General features: G+C 37.7%; 1 protein-coding gene across 3 annotated transcripts in view; it reads right to left on the minus strand.

Annotated features, from left to right (window-relative positions):
• slc30a2 (solute carrier family 30 member 2) overlaps positions 1-27557 on the minus strand; it is a 293279-nt gene that overhangs the window by 95313 nt on the left and 170409 nt on the right. For 2 of the 3 annotated variants that reach the window (XR_007934589.1, XM_028799106.2), the window contains exons 1-2: positions 27153-27374; positions 26858-27061 (exon numbers count right to left, since the gene is read on the minus strand). The exons of the other annotated variant lie outside the window; for it this stretch is intronic. Coding sequence is in view for 1 of the 2 variants with exons in the window: in XM_028799106.2 (XP_028654939.1) it covers positions 26858-26937 (80 nt within the window). In the remaining variant the exon portion in view is untranslated. Of the gene's footprint in view, positions 1-26857; positions 27062-27152; positions 27375-27557 lie in introns of those variants that run through there. 3 annotated transcript variants of the gene reach the window in all.

Genomic DNA, 27557 nt, shown 5'->3' on the forward strand with positions numbered 1-27557 from the left:
ATTTGTGTCCAGGTTTTTATGGCTTGTATGTTTGCTGCCCAGTAATAAAACTGAAAATTAGGTAAAGCCATGCCACCTTCTGCCTGAGGTCTTTGTAGGGTCGCTCTTCGGATACGTGGGTGTTTTGAGTTCCAAATGAATGAGGTTATTATTGAATCTAACTGTTTAAAAAATGATTTATTGATATATATTGAAATGTTTTGAAATAAAAAGAGAAGTTTAGGAAGGATATTCATCTTAACAATGTTAATTCTTCCGGCTAGAGTGAGATGAAGGGTTGACCATCTATGCAAGTCTTGCTTAATTTTTTCCATACAGACGCCAAAATTTTGTTGATAAAGAGCTTTATGTTTACTTGTGATATTTACCCCTAGGTATTTAAACTGATCTGCTATGGTAAAAGGTAGGGTGTCTAATCTAATATTATATGCTTGTGAGTTCACTGGAAAGAGTATACTTTTATTCAGATTAATTCTAAGACCAGATATCTTTTGAAATTCTGTTAGTGCTGTTAAAACAGCAGGGACAGTGTTTTCTGGGTCCGATATATATAAGACCATATCATCTGCATATAGAGAAATTTTCTGTTCCAGTCCTTCTCTGACAATCCCCTTTATCTGATAAGAATTTCGGCAGCGAACCACCAGTGGTTCAATAGCGATTGCAAACAACAGTGGCGACAAGGGACATCATTGTCTGGTACCACGTTCTAGTTTAAAGTAGTCTGAGCAAATTTTATTAATACAAACTGAAGCTTCTGGACTGGTATACAGTAGTTTGATCCAAGCACAAATATTCGGGCCAAACCCAAATTTCTCCAGTGCAGTGAAAAGGTAATTCCATTCGATCATGTCAAATGCCTTTTCTGCGTCTAATGATAGTAATATCTCTGGGGTGTTTGATTTTGCTGGTGAATATATAACATTAAACAAGCGTCGGAGATTTGAAGATAGATGTCGGCCTTTAATAAATCCAGTTTGATCTTGTGATATTACCGAGGGCAGCACTTTCTCCATCCTTCTAGCTAGGATTTTTGAGAGTATCTTAACATCATTATTCAGGAGTGAAATTGGTCTATATGATGCGCATTGTAACAAGTCCTTATTTTGTTTAGGAAAGATGGTGATTAATGCTTGTCGAAATGTTTGAGGTAGTATTTGGTGGTCTTTAGCTTCTGTAAATGTTACCAATAAGAGTGGAGCTAGCTGAGTGGAGAATTTCTTATAAAACTCTACGGGGTAACCATCAGGGCCTGATGATTTCCCGCTTTGTAGTGACTTTATAGCGTCTAGTAATTCTGTTAGCGTTAGAGGTTTATCCAGTTCCTCAGCACTTAAAGCATCTATTTGTGGTATTTGTAAATTATCCAGAAATGCATTAGATTGCGTGTTGTCTTCTTTGGGCTCAGTGGAATATAAAGACTTATAGTAATCTCTAAATGTGTGCATTATTTTATTATGGTCGATGATTTCTTCTCCATTCTTGTTGGTGATTACTGGTATTGCATTGTGAACTTCTTGTTTATGAATTTGTTGAGCTAAAAGCTTATTAGCTTTTTCTCCGTGTTCATAGTAATGCTGTCTAGACTTATAAATAAGTTGTTCAGTTTCTTTAGTTGTTAAGATGTTAAGTTCTGTATGCAGGGCCTGCCTTTTCCTGTGGAGAGCTTCACTTGGACGCCTGGCTTGTTCTTCATCTATTCTAGTAATTTCATTTCTTAGCTCTGACACTTTCTTGGTTTCTAATTTATTTCTATGGGAAAGATATGAAATAATCTGGCCTCTTAAGAAGGCCTTTAGAGTTTCCCAGAGTGTTCCTGCAGAAACCTCTGTGGACGTGTTTGTCTCTAGGTAGAAGCTGATTTGTTTGGATATAAATTCTGTGCAGTTCTCGTCTGCCAATAAAAGAGGGTTAAGACGCCATCTGCGAGGTGAGTATGAGGGGCTTATTGATTTTAGCTCCAAGACTAGAGGGGCATGGTCAGAGATAACAATTGTGTCATATTTGCATGATTTAATTGTAGGCAGGAAATTATTATCTATAAAAAAATAATCAATTCTTGAGTAGCTATAATGCACTGGTGAGTAGAACGAATATGTTCTTGAGTTTGGGTTAAGAAACCTCCAGGGGTCTGATAAGTTGTGATCATTTAAAAACTGTGTAATTATCTTTGCAGTATTAGACGTCATCCCCCCTGTCACAGGAGTCCTATCTAAGAGTGGATTTAAAACACAATTAAAGTCCCCAGCCATTATAATTTTATGAGTGTTCACATTGGGAATGGATGCAAATAGATTTTGCATGAATTCCTTATCATCAACATTGGGTGCATAAACATTTATCAAAATCATTTTACTGTTATATAAGTTGCCCATGACCATCACATATCTCCCTTCAGGGTCCGACACTACCTCTGATGCTACAAATGGAACTGTTCTATGTATGAGAATTCCCACCCCTCTAGTTTTCTTTATAAAGCTAGAATGGAACATTTGGCCAGTCCAGTCTTTTTGTAATCTGAACTGATCCTTGGTTAGTAAGTGGGTCTCCTGTAGAAATACTATTTTAGCGTTTAAGCCTGTTAGGTGAGAGCATACTTTCTTTCTCTTTAATTCGTGATTCAGGCCTTTAACATTCCAGCTCACAAAGTTAACTGTCCCATCATGGAGACATTGATTCTGAGTTTTTAATGTCATTTATAGTTTTAATTGGTAATATGGCAGTTTTAATCTTAGTTTCAAGATTCCCCATGAGTTGTTGCATTTTAGCCTGTTGTTGCATTGATATTTATAATTATAAGGATTACAAGAATAGATTAGATATAACCTGCTCTCCTTCTCTCCCCCCTTTATCCCCCCACCCCCCCATTTTGCCTCCCCACATGAGGCTAGACCCCACTTCGCGATGTTCCAGTCCTTTGACATACGAAGAGACAGAGCACGTCCAAAACAAAACAAACCACACCCTGCAGCGGCGTTACAGAATTAAAACAGAGATATCTTTTACAGTTAAATCCTTAATACTATCTGCCGAAAATGTTCTCATTAACAATATTTAAGCTTGAAATAATCTTCAGCGCTTTTAAGTTAAGATATTAAGATTAAAAAAAAAAAAAAAAAAAAAACAACCCTGGGAATGATTTTAAAAACTAGTCTAGGATAAACCTGGTAATTCCTACTGTAATAGTATAATGGTAATTATATAAATAGTAGAACAAGCAATAAACCAAGGGTATGAAGTTAAACAGTCTACTTTAAGGTATAGTAAAATAAAAAAAAAAAAAATAAAAATAAAAAAATTAAATAAAAAAATAAATAAATAAATAATAATAAAAAGAAAAAATAATAAATAAAACGAATCCTACTTTAATCACTTCCACATTTTCACACTCACGTCTATAACTCTATAGCTCTAATTAAAACATAAACATATAACATATAAAGTCCAGATAAAAAGAAAAAAAAAAAAAAAGAAAATAAGGGATGTATAATTATAATACCAGTCTCTTTAAACATGGATCCAGCGATCAGATCATAGGTCCTTCCCGTGCCTTGATAGAATACGGCTCTTTAATTTTAATTAACTTTCAAAAAAGTGTCGGAAACAGCTTCTTTAATTCTTTTTCAGCTTCTTCTTTGCTGAAGAAAATATAATGTCGATCTTGAACTTCCACTTTCAGTTTGGCAGGATACAATAGGCTGTATTTGATATCGGCTTCCCGTAGAATCTTTTTAATGTCGATGTAGGATCTGCGTTTTGCAGCTGTTGATGGTGAGAAGTCGGGAAAAATACGAATAAGATTATTTTCGAATATAATCTCTTGCTTGTGTCTGAGAAGTGCCATCACATCAAGCTTACATCTTAGTCGCTCGAAGCGGACAATAAAAGACCTAGGTTTAAAGGCGCTTGGTATCTTTGTGCGATAAGCCGTGGCTATCTCATTGTCGAGTTTAAAGTCATCTCCAATTATTTTAGACAGTAATTCTACTGCAGATTTCACTGGGCTTGAGCTTTCTCGTTTCTCAGGTATACCCTCAATTCTTATATTATTTCTTCTGCACCCATCCTCCAGGGCTGCAAGTCTGTCTCCAAGTTTTTTGCATTCCGAGTTCGCAGCTGTGGCTTTTTCATCGGCGTTAGATGCTAGTTGGTCCGCTGTTTCCACTCGAGCCGTGAGTCCCTGCTTAACGTCTTCCAGCTGATCTGAAACGTCATTAATATGATCATCAAGCCTTTTCAGTTTGGAATTAGTTTCTTCAATGTGTTCCACTAATTTCTCCAACATGCCTTTAAAGTTCACGTCGAAACGTTTAAATAGACGCGTTTCCTTATCTTTGTTATCCTTCTTGAGCTCAATGGCCATCTTCTTAAGATCATTTGTGTTATCTTTCTTAAGCTCATTCTTAAGCTCCTTCATGGCCGTAACCATGGCAGTTGACTGTGTAGCGATCATCTCTTTCTGTGTAGCAATCATCTCTTTCAGTTCGGACAGTTCGCTTCGGCTTTCGTGCTCCGCAAGTGAAAATGCAGCTCCTGTTACAGGCTCGCGATGAGTAGATGAGAGCACGTCCTGCAGAGCCCTTTCTAGTCTCGAATGATCCTCAGAAATCGGCGATCCCTCGCGACCTATATCACTTGCGCCTTCGCTCCCATTTTCACTCTCGACTGGAGACGATACAATGGAGCGGGGTCCCAGGAATTCTGCGCATTCGTCTGCCTGTTCCAGGTCAGTCTCCGTGATGCCATACCTTACACTTGCACTCAGGCCAGAAGTCTGTCCGTACTTTGATGCAGCTTTAAGTTTCTTTTCCGGTTCCTTCTGACTTTTCTTCTTGTTACTCATGCTTGTATATTGTAGTGGAAGTTCCTTGGTCGGGTTAAATACAGGATACCTCTAAATAATATGAAATATATGGGAAAATAAAGCCGCTGCTAGCGGAGCTCTGCTTCAGACGTCCATCTCCTATAAACGGACGAAACCAAAATCCTTTTAAGCCTCTGCCCAAAATGACTTCCATTCTTGTTCAAATAATTCCAAAGTACATGAAAATGGACGTTTGGTTTAATCATAACATTAGATATAAAAAACCCTAATAAGGCATTGCCCTTTATTGAATAATGTTTAATAAAGCACTTTAGCTAGACCTGATCACTTTTAATTTGACATTAAAAGGAATGGCCTTTTGGTTTTTCTTGGGCTTTTCCAACAATCTGTTTTGGAGCCCTGATGCCCAGGATAACCACACACATGACAAGGTGGCCCACAGCACACAAGTACGCCTCCCTTCAGTGTGTGGGTCAGGACTGAATGCCGTTGATTACACATCACCAACATCCAGCCCCTCCCAGTTCTGTGGGATGCAGCAAGTTCTACTTAGAATGACATTGTAGATGATCAGGTGTTAGCGTCACCAGTGCACATTTGAAAATCATCCCAGTTTCTTTGTACACATTCATTTTACTAAAGCAGTTGTTCCTAAACCAAGGGAAGTCTGTATTTTAGATAAGAGACTGAGCAAAACATTGTGCACATTTGTGTATCCCTTTCATTTTTTGGTTTAATATTGCAGTGTCTAGCAAAATACATTAGAGTAAAACTAGCCATCTGTGTTTGAAAATGTAATGAAATAAAAGTGAAAGGACACAGAAAATTTTATACTCCAGTATAATACAACTATTCTTAAAACATAGTCAAGTACACTAAAGAAGCATATCTACTTCATTACTATACAATAATGCCCCAGAACAATGGAAAAAGGAACTATAGTCTGATGTGGCATTCTACATTCTGGTTGGTTTTGCATATGGGGAAGTACAAAGATTGCACTCAATTGACAGTTTATATTGCCATCTTTTAAACATGGCAGGGAATCTATAATGGCATGTGTGGCCATGTCATTATTATTGCTATTACATCCAGTGATTGCTCCGGTGGTTGTGGAACAGCCAAGGAATATGAGGTCATTTTACAAGATGAGCTGCACCCTACGGTGCAAACACTGTCCTCTCCTAAGGTGCCTTTATTATTGGGAGTCAATGCCTCTACACACGCCACTAAACTAATTCTAGAGTGGTTTTTTGAACACCATGCTGTGCTGAAATGCCTCCCATGGTGTCCACAATCACCAGATCTAAGCATTATTGAACTTTCATAGGAAGTTCTGGATCACAGAGTGGGAAGTAAATTTCAGCCTTCACTGTTTCTCACAGAAATGGAGGATATTCCTTTCGGGACGAATAAAGTTCTGGCTATCTAGAGAATGCTGCATTACCCGACTACACATAATATTCCAAGGAAAACTGAGTAGGTGTTCTAAAAGCACTGTGTGGCTACACTCCTTATTAAGTTCTAAATATTAATGTATTTGTAGATATTTATGTTATTTTACTCATCCCTGTAGATACCCATAGCTGTGTATAATACAGAAGATTTTTTTTTTGACATTCTTACTTCCAGTGGCTCCGAAAACATCGGACACATAAGCTAAGGATGAGGGCTGTAAAATTAATTTGATGTTAATAACGTCTTCCATTCTACCACACATTCATGAGCCAACAACATTAGATTTCCATATTGCTCTGCACAAGTGAGAAGGATAAAAAAGAGCTTGTGTTAAACCGCATTCTACTATGGTTAAGAAATCAGTGAGACTTCACTTTTTCTGAATCTAGTCTACACGGTTCTTGTTGCATCCAGAGACGAAAAAATCCCCAAAACAACAAGCAACAAGGAGCTGAGGCTGAGCCAAAAACAATATAAAACTTTGAAGACATTGTGTGATGGAGAAGCTATGAGAAGATGTTTATTTAAAAGTGAAATGAAGTGTTTTAAAAGATTTCATTTGAACATTCGTACTTTAATGCTTCAGAGCAGTCTGTCCTACAAAAACAAGACAGCATTGCATTCGGCCTAAAAAAGTGCTACTCCTAGTTATCGAAGTAGTCCCTTGGGTGCCAAATTGTTCATTTCAGGACTGGTTGACTCTGCGCTTTGTATTCTGAAGCTGGCAGAAGAGCAGCATGGTGTTTGTTCACCGTTAGACGGCTTGATAGCTTGTTTAAGGTTTCTTGAGGGCATGTCATCTTTCATTTGAAAAATATATGAAGTTTGTAATCATAGAATTGTACCCCTCGAGAAAATGGTGCTAGATTAACCTTAATATGAGCAGCATGATTAATATTAAGTGCCAGAAAATGTATCTAGTTGTATTGGGAGATGCTGGAATTGTTCATTATATGCCTGTTTTCAATTTTCCAAACTGCCATTATCATCCGCTGTCTTTTTGTGTCATTTAGAGCCACAGATGTTGTTTTTGCTATTCATAGCCACATATTTTTGCAACAGACAATTTGTTCACTGCACTGTACAGCTCCCTGTAACAACAGTTTAGCCTTATTTTGTGTGAATTAGACTTGGGGTTAACTAAAAGATAACAACACACAAAAACTCCTGAGAGTCAGCAATCCATAGCCCTCAACAATGGTTTGGAGCTTTTAAACAGGATGTGATAGCTGCACTCAAGCCGGCCTGACAAGACACTAAATGAAAGTCAGGTGAATATATCCCCTAGTCTCGCAACAAGCACAATGTCAGAAGAAGTGATTATTATCTTCATGTTTTAAAGCTATATGACCTTCTACTAATGCCATTTACAAAGAATGACAAATTGTTCAAATCTATTGATTTCAGTGTGTAAATAATGTACTTGGGCCTGACTCTCATTTCTTAATGAGAAAGTCGACAAACTTTCTCAACAGTACATGTAGATTATAGCTAGAGCTGAAATAAAGGAATGTCATAAAATTTTTAGAGCTACTGTCTCAGCAGAATTTATCCTGATATTTGAAAATTTGAAAAATAAAAGCTGACAGGATAGTAAAGTCTTAAAACTTTGCAAAACTGTATGTGAGTGTACTTGTGTTTCCTGGGATGGACTGATGTCCTATCTAGGGCCAGTTCCAGCCTACTATTCATTGCTTCCAGCAATCAAACTGGAGAGACACAATATTTAGAGAGTTCCTATAACATAATAATAAACAAAACACTGAAAGACAAGTGGTATAGTAATGTAGTAATGAAAGCTGCTGCCGCATGAACCCAAGATCTGAATCCTGTAACCAGTTTTTGTCTTTGTGACACTTTTTTCCTTGTATTAAAATTGTCCACACACATTGCTAAAGACAGTCATGTCATATTAATTACTGATTCCAAATTGGCCCTTGAGTGAGTCTGAGTGTGCCATAAGACAGTAATATGGCTGTTTCCTGCCGTTTTCCAAGTGCAACTAGGATAAGCAATGGCTCCCATGACCCCAAACAAGATTAAGCAGGTTCAAGAATGTTAGGTTTTATTGTATAAATTTAAATTAAAAATAAATGTTTCATATGACAATTGGTTAAATCAGCATCAGAAACAAACAAAATTCAAGTCAAAAAATTGTTGTCAGAATAAACCCATTTTTCCAGGATTTGTGAATATATAAATAAATAATAAGTAACCCAGAATAGATTATGAAAAGTTACTATATATGCTTTTCCAGTTAAGGATACTCTGGTGGTGTGTTTGTCGTTCATGATACACTCAAAATCCATATTCCAATATTATTTTTAAAAAGGTTTCCAAAAACAGAATAAATTTAATAGAAAATATAAGCTAAAGTAAACACTTCGATAAATACTGGCCCAAAATAATTTTTAAACCTACAGTTCTCTTTCATTCCTCTGGTTCTTTGTTGCAACCTTATTAACTTCAGAAATTGCATGAAATTCTAGCTTCAGTACATACACTGGTCAAATTGCATAATATGGCAGAATAAAACATACTCACTCTCAATGGAGATAAGCAACATGTTTTGCTGATTGCAACAAAAAATTAAAGTAATTGTTCTGCCCCTCACAGGGTGTAGACCACAAAGGAAAAGAACCAGGAGGTGAAAAGTACGAAACTGAAACATAACCTACGCCAAGGAGATCTTTCAGAAACAAATGAGTAAACATTGCAAAAGTCAAAACCAAAACCCAAGAATCACAAGCTATGAGTCTTTTGAATATCCACAAAATTCAGACAATGAATTCTCTCACCCAGCAGCTCTTTATACCATTGAGCTGATGCAGCAATTTGGAGCGACTTCCAGGGAACATGCCTCCCAGCAACCCCTGGGTTGTGTGTAGTGAGCAGGCCACAAAATGGTGTCCCGGTAAAATATAAATACTGCCTTTAATAATTATTTACAGAGGCGTCCTGCAGCTCATTAGAGTTTACCACAATTAGTAAACTGCTAATTATTGTTTTAATATACTAGGAAAAATTAATTCTGTCAGAAAAAAATAAAAATAAACTGTAATCATGACAATATTCCATTAATCTAATTTTTGAGAATCAAACTAGACTGAGCCCTTCAGTCCAGCACATTTACTATTGTTAGGCGATGACAATTGCTTGGCCATCGGCTGAGACCACCTTATGCATTGATTCATTGGCATTTTTGGCCTAACATCCTTACTTGCTCCATATGTCCTATCTTTGTTTGACTCTTTTATTTAGTTTTTGCCTCTTCAATGATCTCTTATTGTCAAACCTGTGTTACTGGCAGAAGAATCAAGTTCTAAAGGGCACAGCCCTACAATAACATAGCACTGAGGCCTTTGTTTCTTAACTGGACAAAACAATATTACAGCTAGAAAAGAGAAACTGTTTTAAAAGTGTGTCCTACAGAAATATTGAACTTACTGCCTTTATATTTTCAGCACTGCTACTATGGATTATTTTTCACATGTCTGTTCTCTTCTTCCACTGTCATGTGTTGCAGACATTACTAGAACACAGAACATTGCAGGGAAAGCTTTAGGTCTATGGCTCTGAGGTGTATGCTACATTGCTGTCTTAAAAGCTTGCATAACTGTGACATGTTAAGTTTGGCATTTTAAACATTAGTGGTAACATTAATTAGAACAACCCAGCCACAGGGGATGCACAAACCAGTGTGTTTCTTCATGCCAGTCCCAAGCCTGGATAAATGGGGAGGGTTACGTCAGGAAGGGCATCCGGTGTAAAATTTTGCCAAATCAATATGCGGACAACAATACAAATTTCCATATCGGATCAGTCAGGCCTCGGGTTAACAACGACCACCACCAGTACTGTTAGCCAACAGGGTGCTGGCAGAAATTAGGCTACTGTTGGTTGGAGACGAAGAAGAAGGAGGAGAAGAAAAGGGGGGAGACGTGTTCGGAAGGCAGGAGGAGAGGAGGAAGGTAAGGAGAGTGGAACTGAGGGTAGGAAATTTGAATGTTGGCAGTATGACTGGTAAGGGGCGAGAGTTAGCAGATATGATGATGGAGAGAAGGAAGGTTGATATATTGTGTGTGCAAGAGACTAAATGGTTAGGAGAGTAAGGCCAGGTGGATCGGAGGTGGATTCAAGTTGTTCTATCATGGTGTGGATGGGAGGAGAAATGGAGTAGGGGTTATTCTGAAGGAACAATATGTCAAGAGTGCTTTGGAGGTGAAAAGAGTAATGATTATGAAGCTGGAAATTGGAGGTGTGATGATGAATGTTGTTAGTGCACCCACCCACCCGCAAGTTGGGTGTGCAATGGATGAGAAAGAAGATTTTTGGAGTGAGTTGGATGAAGCGATGAACAGTGTACCCAAGGGACAGAAAGTGGTGATTGGAGCAGATTTCAATGGACATTTTGGTGAAGGGAACAGAGGAGACGAGGAGGTGATGGGTAGGTATGGTGTCAAGGAAAGGAATGAAGAAGGTCAGAGGATAGTGGATTTTGCCAAAAGGATGGACATGGCTCTGGTGAATACATATTTTAGGAAGAGGGAGGAACATAGAGTTATGTACAAGAGTGGAGGAAGATGCACACAGGAAGATTACATCCTATGCAGAAGAGTTGATCTGAAGGAGATTGAAGACTTCAAAGTGGTGTCAGAGGAAAGTGTAATTAAGCAGCATAGGATGGTGGTCTGCAGGATGACATTGGAGATCAAGAAGAGGTAGAGAGTGAGGGCAGAGCCAAGGATCAAATGGTGGAAGTTGAAAAAGGAAGACTGCAAGGTTGAGTTTAGGGAGAAGGTGAGACATGCACTGAAGAATTACCAGATAGTTGGGATACTACAGCAGATGTAGTAAGGGTGACAGGCAACAAGGGTGCTTGGCGTGACATCTGGACAGAGGAAGGAGGAAAAGGAAAACTGGTGGTGGAATGGGGCAGTACAGGAGAGTATACAGAGGAAGAGGATGGCAAATAAGAAGTGGGATAATCAGAGAGATGCAGAAAGTAGACAAGAGTACAAGGAGATAAGGCACAAGGTGAAGAGAGAGGTGGCGAAGGCTAAAGACAAGGCATATGATGAGTTGTGTCAGAGGTTGGACACTAAAGAGGGAGAAAAGGACCGATTGGCTAGACAGAGGGACTGAGCATGACAAACATGTGCAGCAGGTTATGGTAATAAATGATAAAGATGGAAACATACTCACAAGTGAGGAGAGTGTGTTGAGCTGATGGAAAGAGTACTTTGAGAAGCCGATGAATGAAGAGAATGAGAGAGAGAAGAGGTTGAATGATGTGGAGAAAGTGAATCAGGAAGTGCAACGGATTAGCAAGCAGGAAGTAAGGATGCTAAGCTATGAAGAGGATGAAGAATGGAAAAGCCATTGGTCCAGATGTCATAACTGTGGAAGCATGTGGGTGTTTAGGAGAGATGCCAGTGGAGTTTTTAACCAGATTGTTTAATGGAATCTTGGAAAGTGAGAGGATGCCTGAAGAGTGGAGAAGAAGTGTACTGGTGCCGATATTTAAGAATAAAGGGGATGTGCAGGACTGCAGTAACTACAGGGGAATAAAATTGATGAGCCACAGCATGAAGTTATGGGAAAGAGTAGTGGAAGCTAGGTTAAGAAGTGAGGTGATGATTAGTGAACAGCAGTATAATTTCATGCCAAGAAAGAGCACCACAGATGCAATGTTTGCTCTGAGGGTGTTGATTGAGAAATATAGAGAAGGCCAGAAGGAACTGCATTGCATCTTTGTGGACTTGGAGAAAGCATATGACAGGGTGCCTCAAGAGGAGTTGTGGTATTGTATGAGGAAGTTGGGAGTGGCAGAGAAGTACATAAGAGATGTACAAGATATGTACGAGGGAGGTGTGACTGTTGTGAGGTCTGCAGTAGGAGTGATGGATGCATTCAAGGTGGAGGTGGGATTACATCTGGGATCGGCTCTGAGCCCTTTCTTATTTGCAATGGTGATGGACAGATTGGCAGACGAGATTAGACAGGAGTCCCCGTGGACTATGATGTTTGCTGATGACATTAGAGCTGCCAGGGAAGAGGAAAAGAGGAAGGCCTAAAAGAAGGTTTATGGATGTGGTGAGAGAGGACATGCAGGTGATGGGTGTAACAGAGCAAGATGCAGAGGACAGAAAGATATGGAAGAAGATGATCCGCTGTGGCGACCCCTAACGGGAGCAGCCGAAAGAAGAAGAAGTTAACATTAATTAGAACCTTTCTTGAATAAGAATACATTTTGACTTTTTTTGATTAAATGACTACATTTGTTGGTATCTTGTTTTCTTGTTTAAGTCTATTTGAAGGGTGATTGTGCAGTAAGCATGCTGTAGTACAGCATCAATGGCAGGCATGCTGTACAAGCAGGTCCCAATCATCACTTCATAAAATTGGGTTGTTTTGCTGGCTTGGAGGTGGTACAAAATCAGGGTGACCTCCTGGTTACCTTTTATATGACATCTGGCACTAAGTATCATCACTGAAGCTATTCGGCTTTCACTTAAATAGCATCTGTAGATAGCAGTGTGATAAATTAGAAAACACTGCACTATGATTAATGCTGCTCTCTCGTAGCTCCAGGAGTTAAACCCTTATGCACCTTCTCACCATGCCTGTCAGGAGGTTTCTCCTGGTACCCTTGTGTCCTCCCCCATTCCAAAGATATGGAGTTTAGGCTGAAATGTAACCTCCTCTAAATTGTCCCATTATGAGCAGGAGTAAATAATGTATGTGCCTTTGTGTACCCTGTGATGACCTGGCATCCATGCTGGGTTAGTTTCTGCCTCATACTTATCCATCATCATCTATTATTATTATTATTATTATTATTATTATTGTCAATGGCATATGCTACAGATCCTTGTGGATATTTGGATTTAGGAAATTCAGTAGATAAACATTTATTATTTAACTTAAGGTAAATTTGAAATGTTCAGTTAGGTGGGGAGGAGACTGCAAGCTTAATGTAGTGACAGACAAAGCAAAGCAAAGGATGAGTGAGAAGTCATTAGGTGGTGAACACGCCAAACTACACAGAGCAAAGGCAGAGATGCGCAAAATGCATGAAACAGACACAGCAGTAGGAAAACAACCATTTCATTCTTGTTTTTTAATTTTATTGTTGTGCCCTGGAGCTCTGATAATGGAATACTGGCAGGGACTTGGAAGGGTTCAATAAAAGAATGTGATTTATACCAGCAGATGGCAATGACTCCCATGTCATTCTTCTACAGTTTTATTTAATGGGTCTTTTTAAATCATTAAAGATCCCTGTATTGTGAAACTATGAATTAAAGCAACTGTGTTATTGTTTATTTTCCTTTATTTGCATGTGAGAAGCAATTTCAGTTAGTTGTACTGTTACTCCTATAATTTATGAAACTGACATTGTGTGAATAATTTCAGGGCAGGAAATTAATTCCTATGATGTATTTAATATACGTTTGTCCTCTTTTAATTTGAAACCACATTGTGAGGCTTTATGCAGCAGAATCAACCTTCACCCACTCTGTTCCTCCAGATTTTCAGCGGCCTGCCTCACGAGGGTTACGTTTCTGCCATTGTGCAGTATGTTCAACAAATGAAACAAGGAATTTTGTCAACAGTCTGCAATGAAGTGATAAGAACAGCTAGTGCTGTGGTAATCAATTTAACCCTAGGCCACTCACAACAACTGTCAGAGGCAAAAAAAAAAACCAGAGTGCGGGCGTTCAACATTTTCTCAAGTGCTTATTTTTTTTCTTGATGCGATTTTTTTAACAGAATTACTTGTAAAGTTTAATTGTCTATTTGGCGGAAGGTTGGTGAGTCAGATCCAGATCAAGAGTCCCATTTGCTATGTTCTATGCCTTGCAATGCTTGAATTCCATCTAAAGTGTTGATAGTTAAAATGTAAAGGCATCTTTAAGCCCCTTGACTGTTGGTTTAATACAGGAAAGGCTTGATTTGAAATAAGCAGGTCAAGAAAGTGGATGGATGGATGGATATTTTGGGACCTATCACGTGACTTTAGGTGAGATAAATCAATTCAGGAAATGCATGTATGAATCAGTGGACATTTTCAAATTAACAATGCAGTAGGACATATTTTGAAGAGTTTGTGACATTTTTTAATTGTTAATTGGTCAGTTTTCAAAATTATAACCATCAGCTCAGTAATGAAAAAATTTTAACCTTCTAAGGTACATCATCATCATAGCCATTTGTGTCTATGTCTATAACCCCTTCAGTTATCCCACATTCATTCTACAACACTTTCAAGCCATATTATACATGTTGTAGGTACAATATAATTGTTTATATTTTTTATTCTTATTTGATTTTTTATACATTTTTGCCACTTCTGTAATGAATTTTATCAGTGAACTCCATCAATCTAATTCAGAGTCACAGGGACACAATGTCTGCCCTGGCTGTTTTAGGCTTAAACAAGAAGCTAATCCTAGAGGTCACTTAGTCTTGCATTTCATGTTTTATTTTTGTTAGAGCTTTCTTTTACATTCATTTTTTAATCTTTTACTGAATTTATTAAAAGCATGTAACATTTCATACAATCAACTCAAATTTAAGAAAACTAAACTCAATTCAATCCCCACCCATGAGAAAGCGAGGAAGGCCAACAGCCAGAGTAAAACTTTTGAGAGTAGTAAAGAGAGAAATGAGTCTCTCTCCCCAATATAAATGCTTATTCTAAAATGTTATTGATTAGATCCAGCCAGGCTTTAAAAAGTTCTGAACAGATCCTCTAAGTGAAAATTTGTTTTTTTTTTTCAATTTCAAATAATATAAAACATCAGTTAGCCACTGACTTAAAAGAGGTGGGCTAGGATGCTTCCAGTTGAGCAAGATACGTCTACGTGCTAATAGTGAAGTGAAGGCAATTACAGTTTGTTTGTCCTTCTCCACTTTAAACCCATATGGGAGTTCACCAAACACAGCTGTTAATGGAATAGGAGGGATTGTGACACCAAAGTTGTGTGACAGGCATTTAAAAAAGTTTGGTCCAAAATGATGTTAATTTGGTACACGCCCAAAACCTGTGGCCTAGTGAGGCTGGAGCTCAATTGCAACGTTTGCAGGTTGGATCTCACTCTGCGTTTTTTTTCTTTCAGTTCTGTACTAGAAAAGAGAAAGTTAAAATGTTCAGTAACTTTTGCACAAGAATAGCATATCTCTGGCAAGCGGTGTTTGAATCCTGATGTATGTGTGGAGTTTGCTTGTTCTCCCTAGGTCAACATTCATTTTCAGACCAGGTGATTGTGTTTTTCTCCCATATTCTAAATCAAGGCTCTGCAGAGTTAGCCCTGGAGGCTGCAGGTTCTTGTTCCAACCTGATTGCTTAATTAGAAACCAATCATTGCCAGTAACACATCTTATTTAATTTTATGGCTTGTCTGTGTTTTCACACTCTCATGTCAGGCCATTCTTATGCTGTAGATTTTTTCCTTTCTAAGGATATCAGACAGATAATTTATCTCCTCAAGCAGATGTGTAACTCTCAGTCCTTCACCTTTTTCGCTTCAGTTTCCTTCCACATATTTTATTTATCCAGGTCGATGTATACAGGTTTAAAAGGAAGCAATTAAATCAAAAATCAAATCAAAATCAAAATTTATTTTTAAAGCATAATTTTAAAACACCGTAAGTGTAAATCAATATGCTGTACAATAAAATCAAAAAAATATATCAATAATAAATGTAATGCATCTTGCCTGAAGAAGGGGCCTGAGTTGCCTCGAAAGCAAATCTTTTTAGTTAGCCAATAAAAGGTGTCATTTTGCTTGGCTTTTCTCTACATTCATAATGGCTAACACGGTACAACACCCTAGTACTACTAATAATAAATCAGTAAACAAAGTACAAATATTGCATAAATACTAAAACAAATAAGTTAAAAGAACTGATTAGAAGATAAACAATTTACAGAAAAACAATGGATATGAAAAAATTAATAAATTATTAATAAAATTGATACCAGAGTTACTCATATACAGTTAAAAGCAATTGAAAACAAGTGTGTTTTAAGTCTTGATTTAAACATTTGAGTTGAAGAAGCTAACATAATTTCAATTGGCAGAGCATTCCATAACTTTGGTGCTAGAACTGCAAAGGCACGATCAGCCCTTGTCTTCATCTTAGACTTTGGCACAACCAACAATTGCTGTTGAGAGGAACGTAAAGAGTGGACTGGTTTATATGGAACCAGCAACTCGTCCAGATAGGATGGGGCAACACCATTTAGCGACTTATAAACCAAAAGTAAAATTTTAAAATGAATCCTAAATTCAACTGGAAGCCAATGAAGAAAGACCAGAATTGGAGTAATGGACACAACTTTCTGAGACCCAGTAAGAAAACAAGCAGCAGCATTCTGAACCATCTGTAGCCGAGAAAAATGAAATTTACTGATTGCAGAATAAAGTGAATTACAATAATCAAGATGCAATATAATAAAAGCATGGCATACCTTCTTCAAATCAGAGTGCCCCAGAAACGGTTTGACTCTAGTAAGCAGTCTAAGCTGAAAAAAGCAGCTCTTGACAATGGACGAAAACATGTTTATTGAAATAAAGATCGGAATCAAGGATAACCCCAAGATTTTTGACATGGGGTTTGCAAAACCCAGCTAATGAGCCGAGCTGATCCCTGACAGCCCCATCAGAAGCCATTGGTTCAAATACAATAACCTCAGTCTTACTCTGATTGAGATTCAAAACATTTACGGCCATCCAATGTTTGACCGCATCATAACATTTATGTAGGACTCCTTAGTCATAGGTAAATACTGTAATTCTGGGTATCGTCAGTGAAGAAATTAAATACCATACAATTAAATGTAGAGCTTCTGGTTTCTTTGTCGTTTGCATCGTATTGCTAGCAATGAAAACTGTAAATGCAGCTAATTTGACTAAAATAAGCAATTAAGGGTGGGGAATCTTAACAAGAGAGACAATTCAGATGAAACATAAAAATGTTTCTTGAGGAGTAAGAGCTTCAACAATACCCAATTTGGCGTTAAGAAACTGGGTTGGAACAAAAGCCTGCAGCCACTACGGCCTTCCAGGACCACCTTACAGATCCTAGCCTTAATACATGGATGTCTGGTGAGTGGTGATTTTAAATTGGTCTCATGGGTCTTTATGTGATTGACTCATGGGATGAACTACTGCTCTTTCTTGGGTTGGTTTCTTCTTTTCTGCTTTGGGTTGGTTAGAAAACAGAGTGACTGCACAAGTTTTAAAAGCAGATTGAAAGGAGTAAAAAATGAATTACTATTTGTGTGACAAAGCATGGCACACAGAGGGAGAAAATTCATTGAGTATTTAAATGTTTAGGTCACGTCATTTATTCATTATTATAACATGCCCAAACCTTCTTCCTCCAGTTCAGAGTTTCAAGGGCCGTAGACTGTGTCAGCAGCATTGGGTGTAAGACAGGAAGCAGACATGACCAGAAATCTAGTTCAATAAAGAGCCCATTCATTGATACCTCCACACAAAAACAGGGAAATTTAGAGTAGAAAAAGGATCCTAACCACCATGCCTTTGTGGATGTAAAAAGAAGACTGGAATAGCTGGAAGAAAATCCACAGAGAAATGGGAAAGAGCCTAGTTCCCACATACAGTATACAATGACTGGAGGCAGATTTTGAACCCAGTAATGAGGACTTTAGTCCCATGAGGCAGCAGCTCCAACCACTGCACCAACATGCTGCCCTATTTATTACAAGACCTTTGAAAAAATAAACCATTTTCTGAAGAACAATATCTTGTTTAATAAAAAAGTGGACAATATGTCTTCAAAGTAAAATGTCCCATTAACTCAACAAGCATGACTAAGTACATTCAAATTGCTCTCTGAAGGTTGCTCCATGCTCCTACTTTATACTAAATGTGTCTTTCTCTGGATACTCTGGGTCAGGTTTGTTAGCAATGGGCATCTTCCAGAGTACGTTCTTGTCTTACATCTCATAGCACTGGCACAGGTTCTGGCTTCCCATGACTTTATAGTTGGACTAAGCAGGTTCAGCAGATGGAAGGATGTTGAATTGATCTGGGAATTTAGTGTTCCTTCATCACAATTTAAGGAAAATGTGTTCAGATTCCAGTCTGGTCACTGTCTATGTTATCCCATGTCTGTAAGGGATTTCCTTAGGATACAGAAAAAAATGGTTGTCCATCCATCCATCCATTTTCCAACCCGCTGAATCCGAACACAGGGTCACGGGGGTCTGCTGGAGCCAATCCCAGCCAACACAGGGCACAAGGCAGGAACCAATCCCAGGCAGGGTGCCAACCCACCGCAGGACACACACAAACACACCAAGCACACACTAGGGACAATTTAGAATCGCCAATCCACCTAACCTGCATGTCTTTGGACTGTGGGAGGAAACTGGAGCGCCTGGAGGAAACCCGCACAGACACGGGGAGAACATGCAAACTCCACGCAGGGAGGACCCGGGAAGCGAACCCAGGTCCCCAGGTCTCCCAACTGCGAGGCAGCAGCGCTACCCACTGCGCCACCGTGCCGCCCAAAAAATGGTTATATTTTATTTATTTATTTATTTATTTATTAGATATAAGTGATTTTCAGACCATAAATGTGCCCTTTGAATGATTTGGTCTGTGCTTTGTGTCACTAGTTACCCATGAACCTGATCTGGAATAAATGGGTTCAGAATAGAGATAAATGGATGAATGGAGTTTTGTCTTGTCCTCTAAGGGAGTCAAGGTTGGGGGACTGGCAAAAAAACAGGGCCTATTAAATCCCAATGAGGCATTCCTTGTGTGATTTACAAGAAAAATATTGTTGTTGTTGAGAGCTACCACCTAGTTGAGCAGCCTGAGACTCCACTCTGACACATGCCACAGTCCCCAAACTCCCATAATCAACCTCACAGAGAATCACCAGTCAGTGTTGCAGATATGTTTGTGGGAAGTGAGAAAAAAAAAATTAAAAGGTATGGTCACCTGGAGGATAATCACACACGGAGAAAGTGACTGACCAGGGAACTGAGTCATAACTTCATAGAGCTAGGAGGCAGCAGTGCTAAGCCTCATTTTGTTCACCAGCAAAGTCCCAAAATGTTCTTTTTAGTACATAATATGTTATTAAAGTTCAGATGTTTAGGGAAACCCAAGTGGAGAAAACAAAAGCATCATTGTCTGGGAATGTGTCACAAACACACTTGTTCTGCTTTGTCATTAATTAATCTGTCTTTGCTTTATAGTACCATTCAGGGCATACACCATGACAAGGTGCTTGGTACAGTCAGTTAGATTGTGATGCTGTATCAGGTTGACAAAGTACATAACTACAATAACATTTATATTGGGAAGGAAAATGCAATATAACATGAAACCTAACACCTCCTAAATGTATTACAGGCTGGTTCGTCTCTATTTTGGTGACAGATGGCCTACACAACAAAACAGTTTCCCCCCATGTAGACTGTTTAAACAACAGTTGTTCTACTTGCCAGCTAAGCACTAACTAACTCCGAAGATACCTCAGGGTACACAACTGGAGGCTGCAAAATCCTTATGGATCTCCATAATGATAAGACCTCCTGGAGGAAGAATTCCATCATGCAAAGCATTTAAGAAGCCCCTGCCCTGCTTGTTTTTAGTCACTGCCTAAAGCATGGGGTTTTCCTCTTAGAAATATCCTACTAAACCGGGTGCGATTTCATGTTATATTCTCTTGGCATCTGTTATATACATGAATTTTCAACCTGAGAACCACCAGTCACAGGCTCAAAGACTATGAAATAGCTGCAGGGTCGCCCTCTCATTATATCACTCTAGAAAAACCATCCTTTGGGATAAAAACTCTCATTGGATGAGGTAGAATTTTACCTGTGAACAAATGATCTTCTGTAACTTAATAAACACTGATACACAATGCTCTTTAAAATGGTTAAAAACTACACATATACATCAGCCACATACAGTACAGGCACTGAGGACAGTGAAAACAATGACCCAAAAACCCTGCCTGGAAACAGATAAGGAATAAAAAATGACCAGGTTCTTGACAAAACTTTCCAGCCTGGCCACTGGGAAATGTTGTGTTGATGTTTCAACTTTAGTCAATTTTAATTTCAATTTCCTGGAAATAAAAATATACAGTATATATATATATATATATATATATATATATATATATATATATATATATATATATATATATATATATATACAGTGCACCCAGAAAGTATTCACAGCGCATCACTTTTTCCATATTTTGCTATGTTACAGCCTTATTCCAAATTGGATTAAATTAATTTTTTTCCTCACAATTCTGCACACAACACCCCATAATGACAACATGAAAAAAGTTTACTTGAGGTTTTTGCAAATTTATTAAAAATAAAAAAACTGAGAATCACATATACAGACGTATTCACAGCCTTTGCTCAATACTTTGTCGATGCACCTTTGGCAGCAATTACAGCCTCAAGTCTTGTTGAATATGATGCCATAAGCTTGGCACACCTATCCTTGGCCAGTTTCGCCCATTCCTCTTTGCAGCACCTCTCAAGCTCCATCAGGTTGGATGGGAAGCGTCGGTGCACAGCCATTTTAAGATCTCTCCAGAGATGTTCAATCGGATTCAAGTCTGGGCTCTGGCTGGGCCACTCAAGGACATTCACAGAGTTGGCTGTGTGCTTAGGGTCATTGTCCTGCTGAAAGATGAACCGTCGCCCCAGTCTGAGGTCAAGAGCGCTCTGGAGCAGGTTTTCATCCAGGATGTCCCTGTACATTGCTGCAGTCATCTTTCCCTTTATCCTGACTAGTCTCCCAGTTCCTGCTGCTGAAAAACATCCCCACAGCATGATGCTGCCACCACCATGCTTCACTGTAGGGATGGTGCCAGGTTTCCCCCAAATGTGATGCCTGGCATTCACACCAAAGAGTTCAATCTTTGTCTCATCAGACCAGAGAATTTTCTTTCTCATGGTCTGAGAGTCCTTCAGGTGCCTTTTGGCAAACTCCAGGCAGGATGCCATGTGCCTTTTACTAAGGAGTGGCTTCCATCTGGCCACTCTACCATACAGGCCTGATTGGTGGATTGCTGCAGAGATGGTTCTGGAAGGTTCTCCTCTCCCAACAGAGGACCTCTGGAGCTCTGACAGAGTGACCATCGGGTTCTTGGTCACCTCCCTGACTAAGGCCCTTCTCCCCCGATCACTCAGTTTAGATGGCCAGCCAGCTGTAGGAAGAGTCCTGGTGGTTTTGAACTTCTTCCACTTACGGATGATGGAGGCCACTGTGCTCATTGGGACCTTCAAAGCAGCAGAAATTTTTCTCTATCCTTCCCCAGATTTGTGCCTCGAGACAATCCTGTCTTGGAGGTCTACAGACAATTCCTTTGACTTCATGCTTGGTTTGTGCTCTGACATGAACTGTCAACAGTGGGACTTTATATAGACAGGTGTGTGCCTTTCCAAATCATGTCCAACCAACTGAATTTACCACAGGTGGACTCCAATTAAGCTGCAGAAACATCTCAAGGATGATCAGGGGAAACAGGATGCACCTGAGCTCAATTTTGAGCTTCATGGCAAAGGCTGTGAATACTTATTATGTACATGTGCTTTCTCAATTTTTTTATTTTTAATAAATTTGCAAAAATCTCAAGTAATCTTTTTTCACATTGTCATTATGGGGTGTTGTGTGCAGAATTCTGAGGAAAAAAATGAATTTAATCCATTTTGGAATAAGGCTGTAACATAACAAAATGTGGAAAAACTGATGCGCTGTGAATATTTTCTGGATGCACTGTATATATATATATATATATATATATATATATATATATATATATATATATACAGTATATATATATATATATATATATATATATATATATATATATATATATATATATATATATATATATATATAGGCACACACAAGCGCGCACATATTTGAAACGATGAAGACCCCTTACAGCTATAATGTCATTTGAAAACATAAATGTCGGCTACCAACAGTGCGCAATTTTAAAAAGAGTGTATCCTATAAGAACAGAAATATATGAGATCATTAGCAAGTCAGAAGTAAATATCTAATCAATGGCTTTTTGGTTTGCTTGTGAACAAACTGCCTGCGGCTATACAAGCCAGGCTAATAGTTATTTCAGAAATGCTTCATGTCTCATTTCTCATCTGTTGTATCGGTATCCTAACATTGCTGCTCGGGGTTTATTATAAAACTGCGCAAACATCTAGAGTCTCGAGCTGCAGCACTGCATTAAGCAAAATAAAAACTTGACATTTGTGTGGACGTCTTCTACAACGTAGACATTATCAAGAAAATTCGCGAACCTTTGCTTTAAACGAGTGTTATTTTCTAAAGGTGAAGAGTCCTCTGTTGGTGATTAAGTGAACATTTGGATTCATTGTGCTGTTTTTCCAGTGATTTAGCAGTAAATCACATCGGACATTCCGCCGAAAATTCTTGTATACTGATAGTGTAGCAAATTAAAATCTCGGTTTCCCGCACCTACTGAATTTCTGGTCAAAATCGTTGTTGTATTTATTCGATACAAATTGCAGACACTGGCTAAAATATTTCCAAGTTACACGTTTTTCACTGTTCATTTAACTTTGCAATACTTATTAATTAATGACCATATTTTCTATTGAAAGTTGTTCAAAATTTAGGGAAAATCATATTGCCTCTTTTCATTCAAGGATAATTCTCTCTTGGTGTCATTTTTTCATGCTCCGTGATTTTGTCGATTATCTCCGTCCCATAATTTACTTAATGATGGCCATCTTTCAGTTTCATTTTATGTTCTAACGGTTTAATGAATATTACGAGAATACATTTTTGCCAGTGACACAGAGTGTAAAATTTCGACAGCGAAGTTATTAGCAGTGAACATTATGATGTGTGCAGGAGGTGAGCTTTGTGCGAATGGACACTTTGAAAAATGACAGTATTACCTTCCTTTTCTTCTATCTATCTATCTATCTATCTATCTATCTATCTATCTATCTATCTATCTAGTATGTGATATGATCTGTCTGTATTTATATATATATATATATATATATATATATATATATATATATATATATATATATATATATATACACACACACACATATAATACTATACATATGTATTGCATATATATATACACATTTAATACTGTATATATGATATAATATGTGTATTATATGTGTATATATATATATATATATATAATACTATCTGTATATATATATTTATATACACTAGATAGATAGATAGATAGATAGATAGATAGATAGATAGATAGATAGATAGATAGATAGATAGATAGATAGAATGGTAAGATTAGTAAACTTCACATTAGAAATAAGCTCTTCAATCAAAATAAAAAATTCACTTCTATCACATTTATTTAGTGATTTCGTATTTTTGTACTAAAGGTAAATTATAACGCATAATAAGCACGCTAGCTTTGCAGTTTTTTTGCTAACGGGTTTAAACCACATAGAAGGAATGCCAAAGAAAATTTTGGCATTGGCATCGTTTTTTATAAGAATGATAGAATCCGGAAAACATTTTTCATTTTTGTTGCAATCAAATCGATGTTAAAATAACGCTACTATTGTATCAATTAATATATCAAGGTGTTATTTGAAATGTTTAACTATAAACATTCATCCCATTTTATTTATTTTATTAGATCAGTGAGGAAAAGATCGGACTATTTGTTAAATTATAACAGAAAGGACAACCTTCGAACAACAGATCTGCTAACAAAGCCGTGCGTTTCGCTTTAACGTATTACGCTGCAGCATTTTATTTCAGAAAATGACTTATATATCAAGATCGAGGAGAATAAAAGGAATATCAATATTTCGCTATCGCCCTTTTCCCTTTAGTAATCAGATGACTGTAATGAGAGATTACGGATTCATTTGCTCACATTAGTGTCTCTGTGAACTGAAGCTCCACAGAGCCATTCATCACAAACTGTCCTAAATGTGTTCAGGCGTGAAAATGAATTTGGTCATTGAAAAAAAAAATCACGTATATTCTGAGTTACACAGGCATGTACATTCTTAAATGAAAGTGGTTACATTTACTATATTGTCCCCAACATGCAAATAAAGCACACGTTTTCGGCTCCTAAAATAAATTAAACAGAACTTAAAATTCAGGGATTGTGACCATTTTTAACCATGCACTTTGACAGTTTCGTTGTATACTAGTTGGATATGTTGTACTTCTGCAGTATTATTATCTACCTTAGTAAGAAATGGACACCTCTTGTCAATGGGAGAATAGTTCGATATTTTAAAAAACAAGTTCCAATGAAACCTCCGAAAAAGTAAATAAAAAAGATATTAAAACATACATTTAATATGAAACTGTAGGATATTTACATAAAATAAAAATGAGTTAAAAGCGACAAGAAATCAAATGGTGAATTTTAAAAAGAAAGTTCTAAATTGGAGTATTTTTTTATGTTTGTGATAATAATTTGAGTTTAATTTAAATAAACGGGAAATGTGCTTAACTCGGTAAAATAGATAAAAATGACCGAAACCATTGTCTAGTTTTAAGATGATATACTGTAGCACATCTCATGGAGAAATGTTCGGTTTCCTTGCTGTACCTTAAACATTCAAAAGTATCAAATAGTGAGGCAGGGGTGCTGTGAGCTCAGGGAGGCACGTGCGCAGTTGCAATGCCCGGCTTCAGTGAGTGACACCAGCAGTGCTCATGCGCGTGACTATCAATCGCTGTGATCTCGGGGATGACCACAAGATGAAGTGACATTCGTTGAATACGCACGTGTCTGGGAAAGAAAGAATGGCAGTAAATACGCTCTCGTTTTAATAGCGTCTATTTTTTGTTGTTTTGATAGTCGAGGAATGCAAAGCTCGTTTTTGCTGCCTATATAAGTGGACTAACGTGTACTTTGTGTTAATGTGCATTACTACAAATCACTAGGAAAATTATTTAATTACCTGACTTGAAAGAAGAATCAGTACTGCATTACTACAGTATAATTTCATAAGCACCTACTCGCTCTTAAAGTCCTTGAATAATCAGGCACTAAAACTTTAAACTTACTAAATCTAATAGGTTCGGTGTACACCTTTTGGGCATTTTTTACATACTTGAGAAGAAGCGGTACTGTCCATTGTATCATTAATAAGTATCGACAAAAAATATAGACATAGAAATGGCGCAAAACTTTGAGGAATATGTGTAATACGAATGCGCTATCAATCTAATACTAATTTAGTTTCATATTTTTCCCAAATTTTAATATTTTCTTCGCTCTCCATAAACGATGGATTGATTTTGTTGTTAAATCCGAAATCAAGCGTTACTTTTTTTTTTTTTTTTAACTATATAGGTTATTTCAGAAGTCTCACTTCCCCCAGGGATAACAGTTAATTGTCTTCTTCCTTTTCTATACCGCAACTAACGGACCAAGAGTCGGCTGGCTAGGCTCCAAAGGCTAAATGATCTTTTCTCACACGTGTCTTCTAGTATGTAGTCGTATATATTGGGCACTGCCAAGACACACTCTCAGACAGGCTCAATCGCCGAAAACGTCAGCAGCCCAGAAACGGAAAGGAAAACGCAGGTTTACAAATAAGGCCCATAGAATCCTAAAACACAAACTGCCCAGGTGAAGGCGAATTTCACTTTTGATGCAGCTACTGTGCATTGCTTTTATATAATTAATTAATGTGAGTAATATTTATTTTTCATTAGAGTTTAACGGAATTCAAGTGGATGTCTGTTGTAGTAAATGACAGTGTGTTTTATTATTATTACACTTGAAGTTGAATTGTCCGCAATGGGTGGGGCAATAAAAAATGTGTAAGCACCCTGCCCGTATAATAATAAACTTGTCAATGCCTTTATGCTATCGCGGACTGATCGGCTGTGTTTCAGCTCTTGTGAATTCCATCACAGCTATCAAAAATGAAAATTATGAACTGAATATACTAGGTTATGAAGACAGAATCATAAATTGCACAATGCACCTTTTACACCTTATTAAATACCTACTTATCGACAAAATATCAAAACACCTGCTTAAAACATTTTTTTACCTCAAAATCTTCTAAGAAAACCTGCATTACTTCTTATATGTATCATTTTTGAATTATTAAAAAAACTGTCAATAGCATCGTATTAACAGAACACACTTCTCTATAAATGTAAATATTAAAATATTCTTTGTATCAGATTAAAAACAATGCTTGCTACAATCATACGCAGCTTACGATAGATAGATAGATAGATAGATAGATAGATAGATAGATAGATAGATAGATAGATAGATAGATAGATAGATAGATAGATAGATAGATAGATCCATTCACAGTGTTTTTTATTGTGAAATCGGCTGAATATAGAAATAATGAAAACAGTCATTCTTTGCACAATGCTAATTAACAAAACAATGTTTAAAACCGTACAGCAATTGTTAGCTGTTAAACGCCGTGCTTCTCCCAGGAGTGTAAAATTAAATATAGCTGTTTTTAGATACACGGCATCAGATGGAAATTCAATGATTTAGTTTTACCTTTTCAGTTTTAAGGTGTAGGTTCTTGCTTTCTTCTCACTGATCAGATGAGACTTTTCGGTATCCACAAAAGTATTCATGGTCGTGCCAGCCAGCCAGTCTTAGCGTTAGGGCACATATGGGATAAGATGCTAAACTTTCAAGCTCCGGCGTCAAAGGGTTCGTTCTCAAAAAATTACACTCTTGCCATTGCCCAAAGCCATCCTGATGGTACATACACATAATAAATACATCCCGGTCACAATGTGCTTTCCAGTCATATTAAAAAAGAGAGAAAGTAAGAAGAAATGAGTACCTGCAGTCTGCAGAGAGCTGAACGGTGCGTACGTTGAACTTGGCTGTCTCAGAGCATCTGACCGCACTTGCATATTAGTCAAATCAGGTAGTGCAATTTGCTCTTAAAGGTAACAAACAAAATTTCATTTTAATATGCGCCGACAGAAAAACGCCTCCAATTCTTTCATGACCGCTTTCCAAAGCGCTGGAAAATGCCTTTCTCGGAGAGAACTGATCGAGTGGACTGAAGCGCAGAACGATGCGCCCTCCTAAACAGCAACACCTGGCAATGTAATGCACTTTGACCGGTTTAATTTGAACTGTAATGTCGAAAGGTGACTGGCTTTGATGTTATTTTAGACCTTTTTTAATTACCAGATATGAGCTAACGGAAATGTATTCTTCTGTAACAACTTTCTACAAA

Source organism: Erpetoichthys calabaricus, chromosome 3, assembly GCF_900747795.2.
Source record: "Erpetoichthys calabaricus chromosome 3, fErpCal1.3, whole genome shotgun sequence".
In the NCBI taxonomy this organism is placed as follows: Eukaryota; Metazoa; Chordata; class Cladistia; order Polypteriformes; family Polypteridae; genus Erpetoichthys; species Erpetoichthys calabaricus.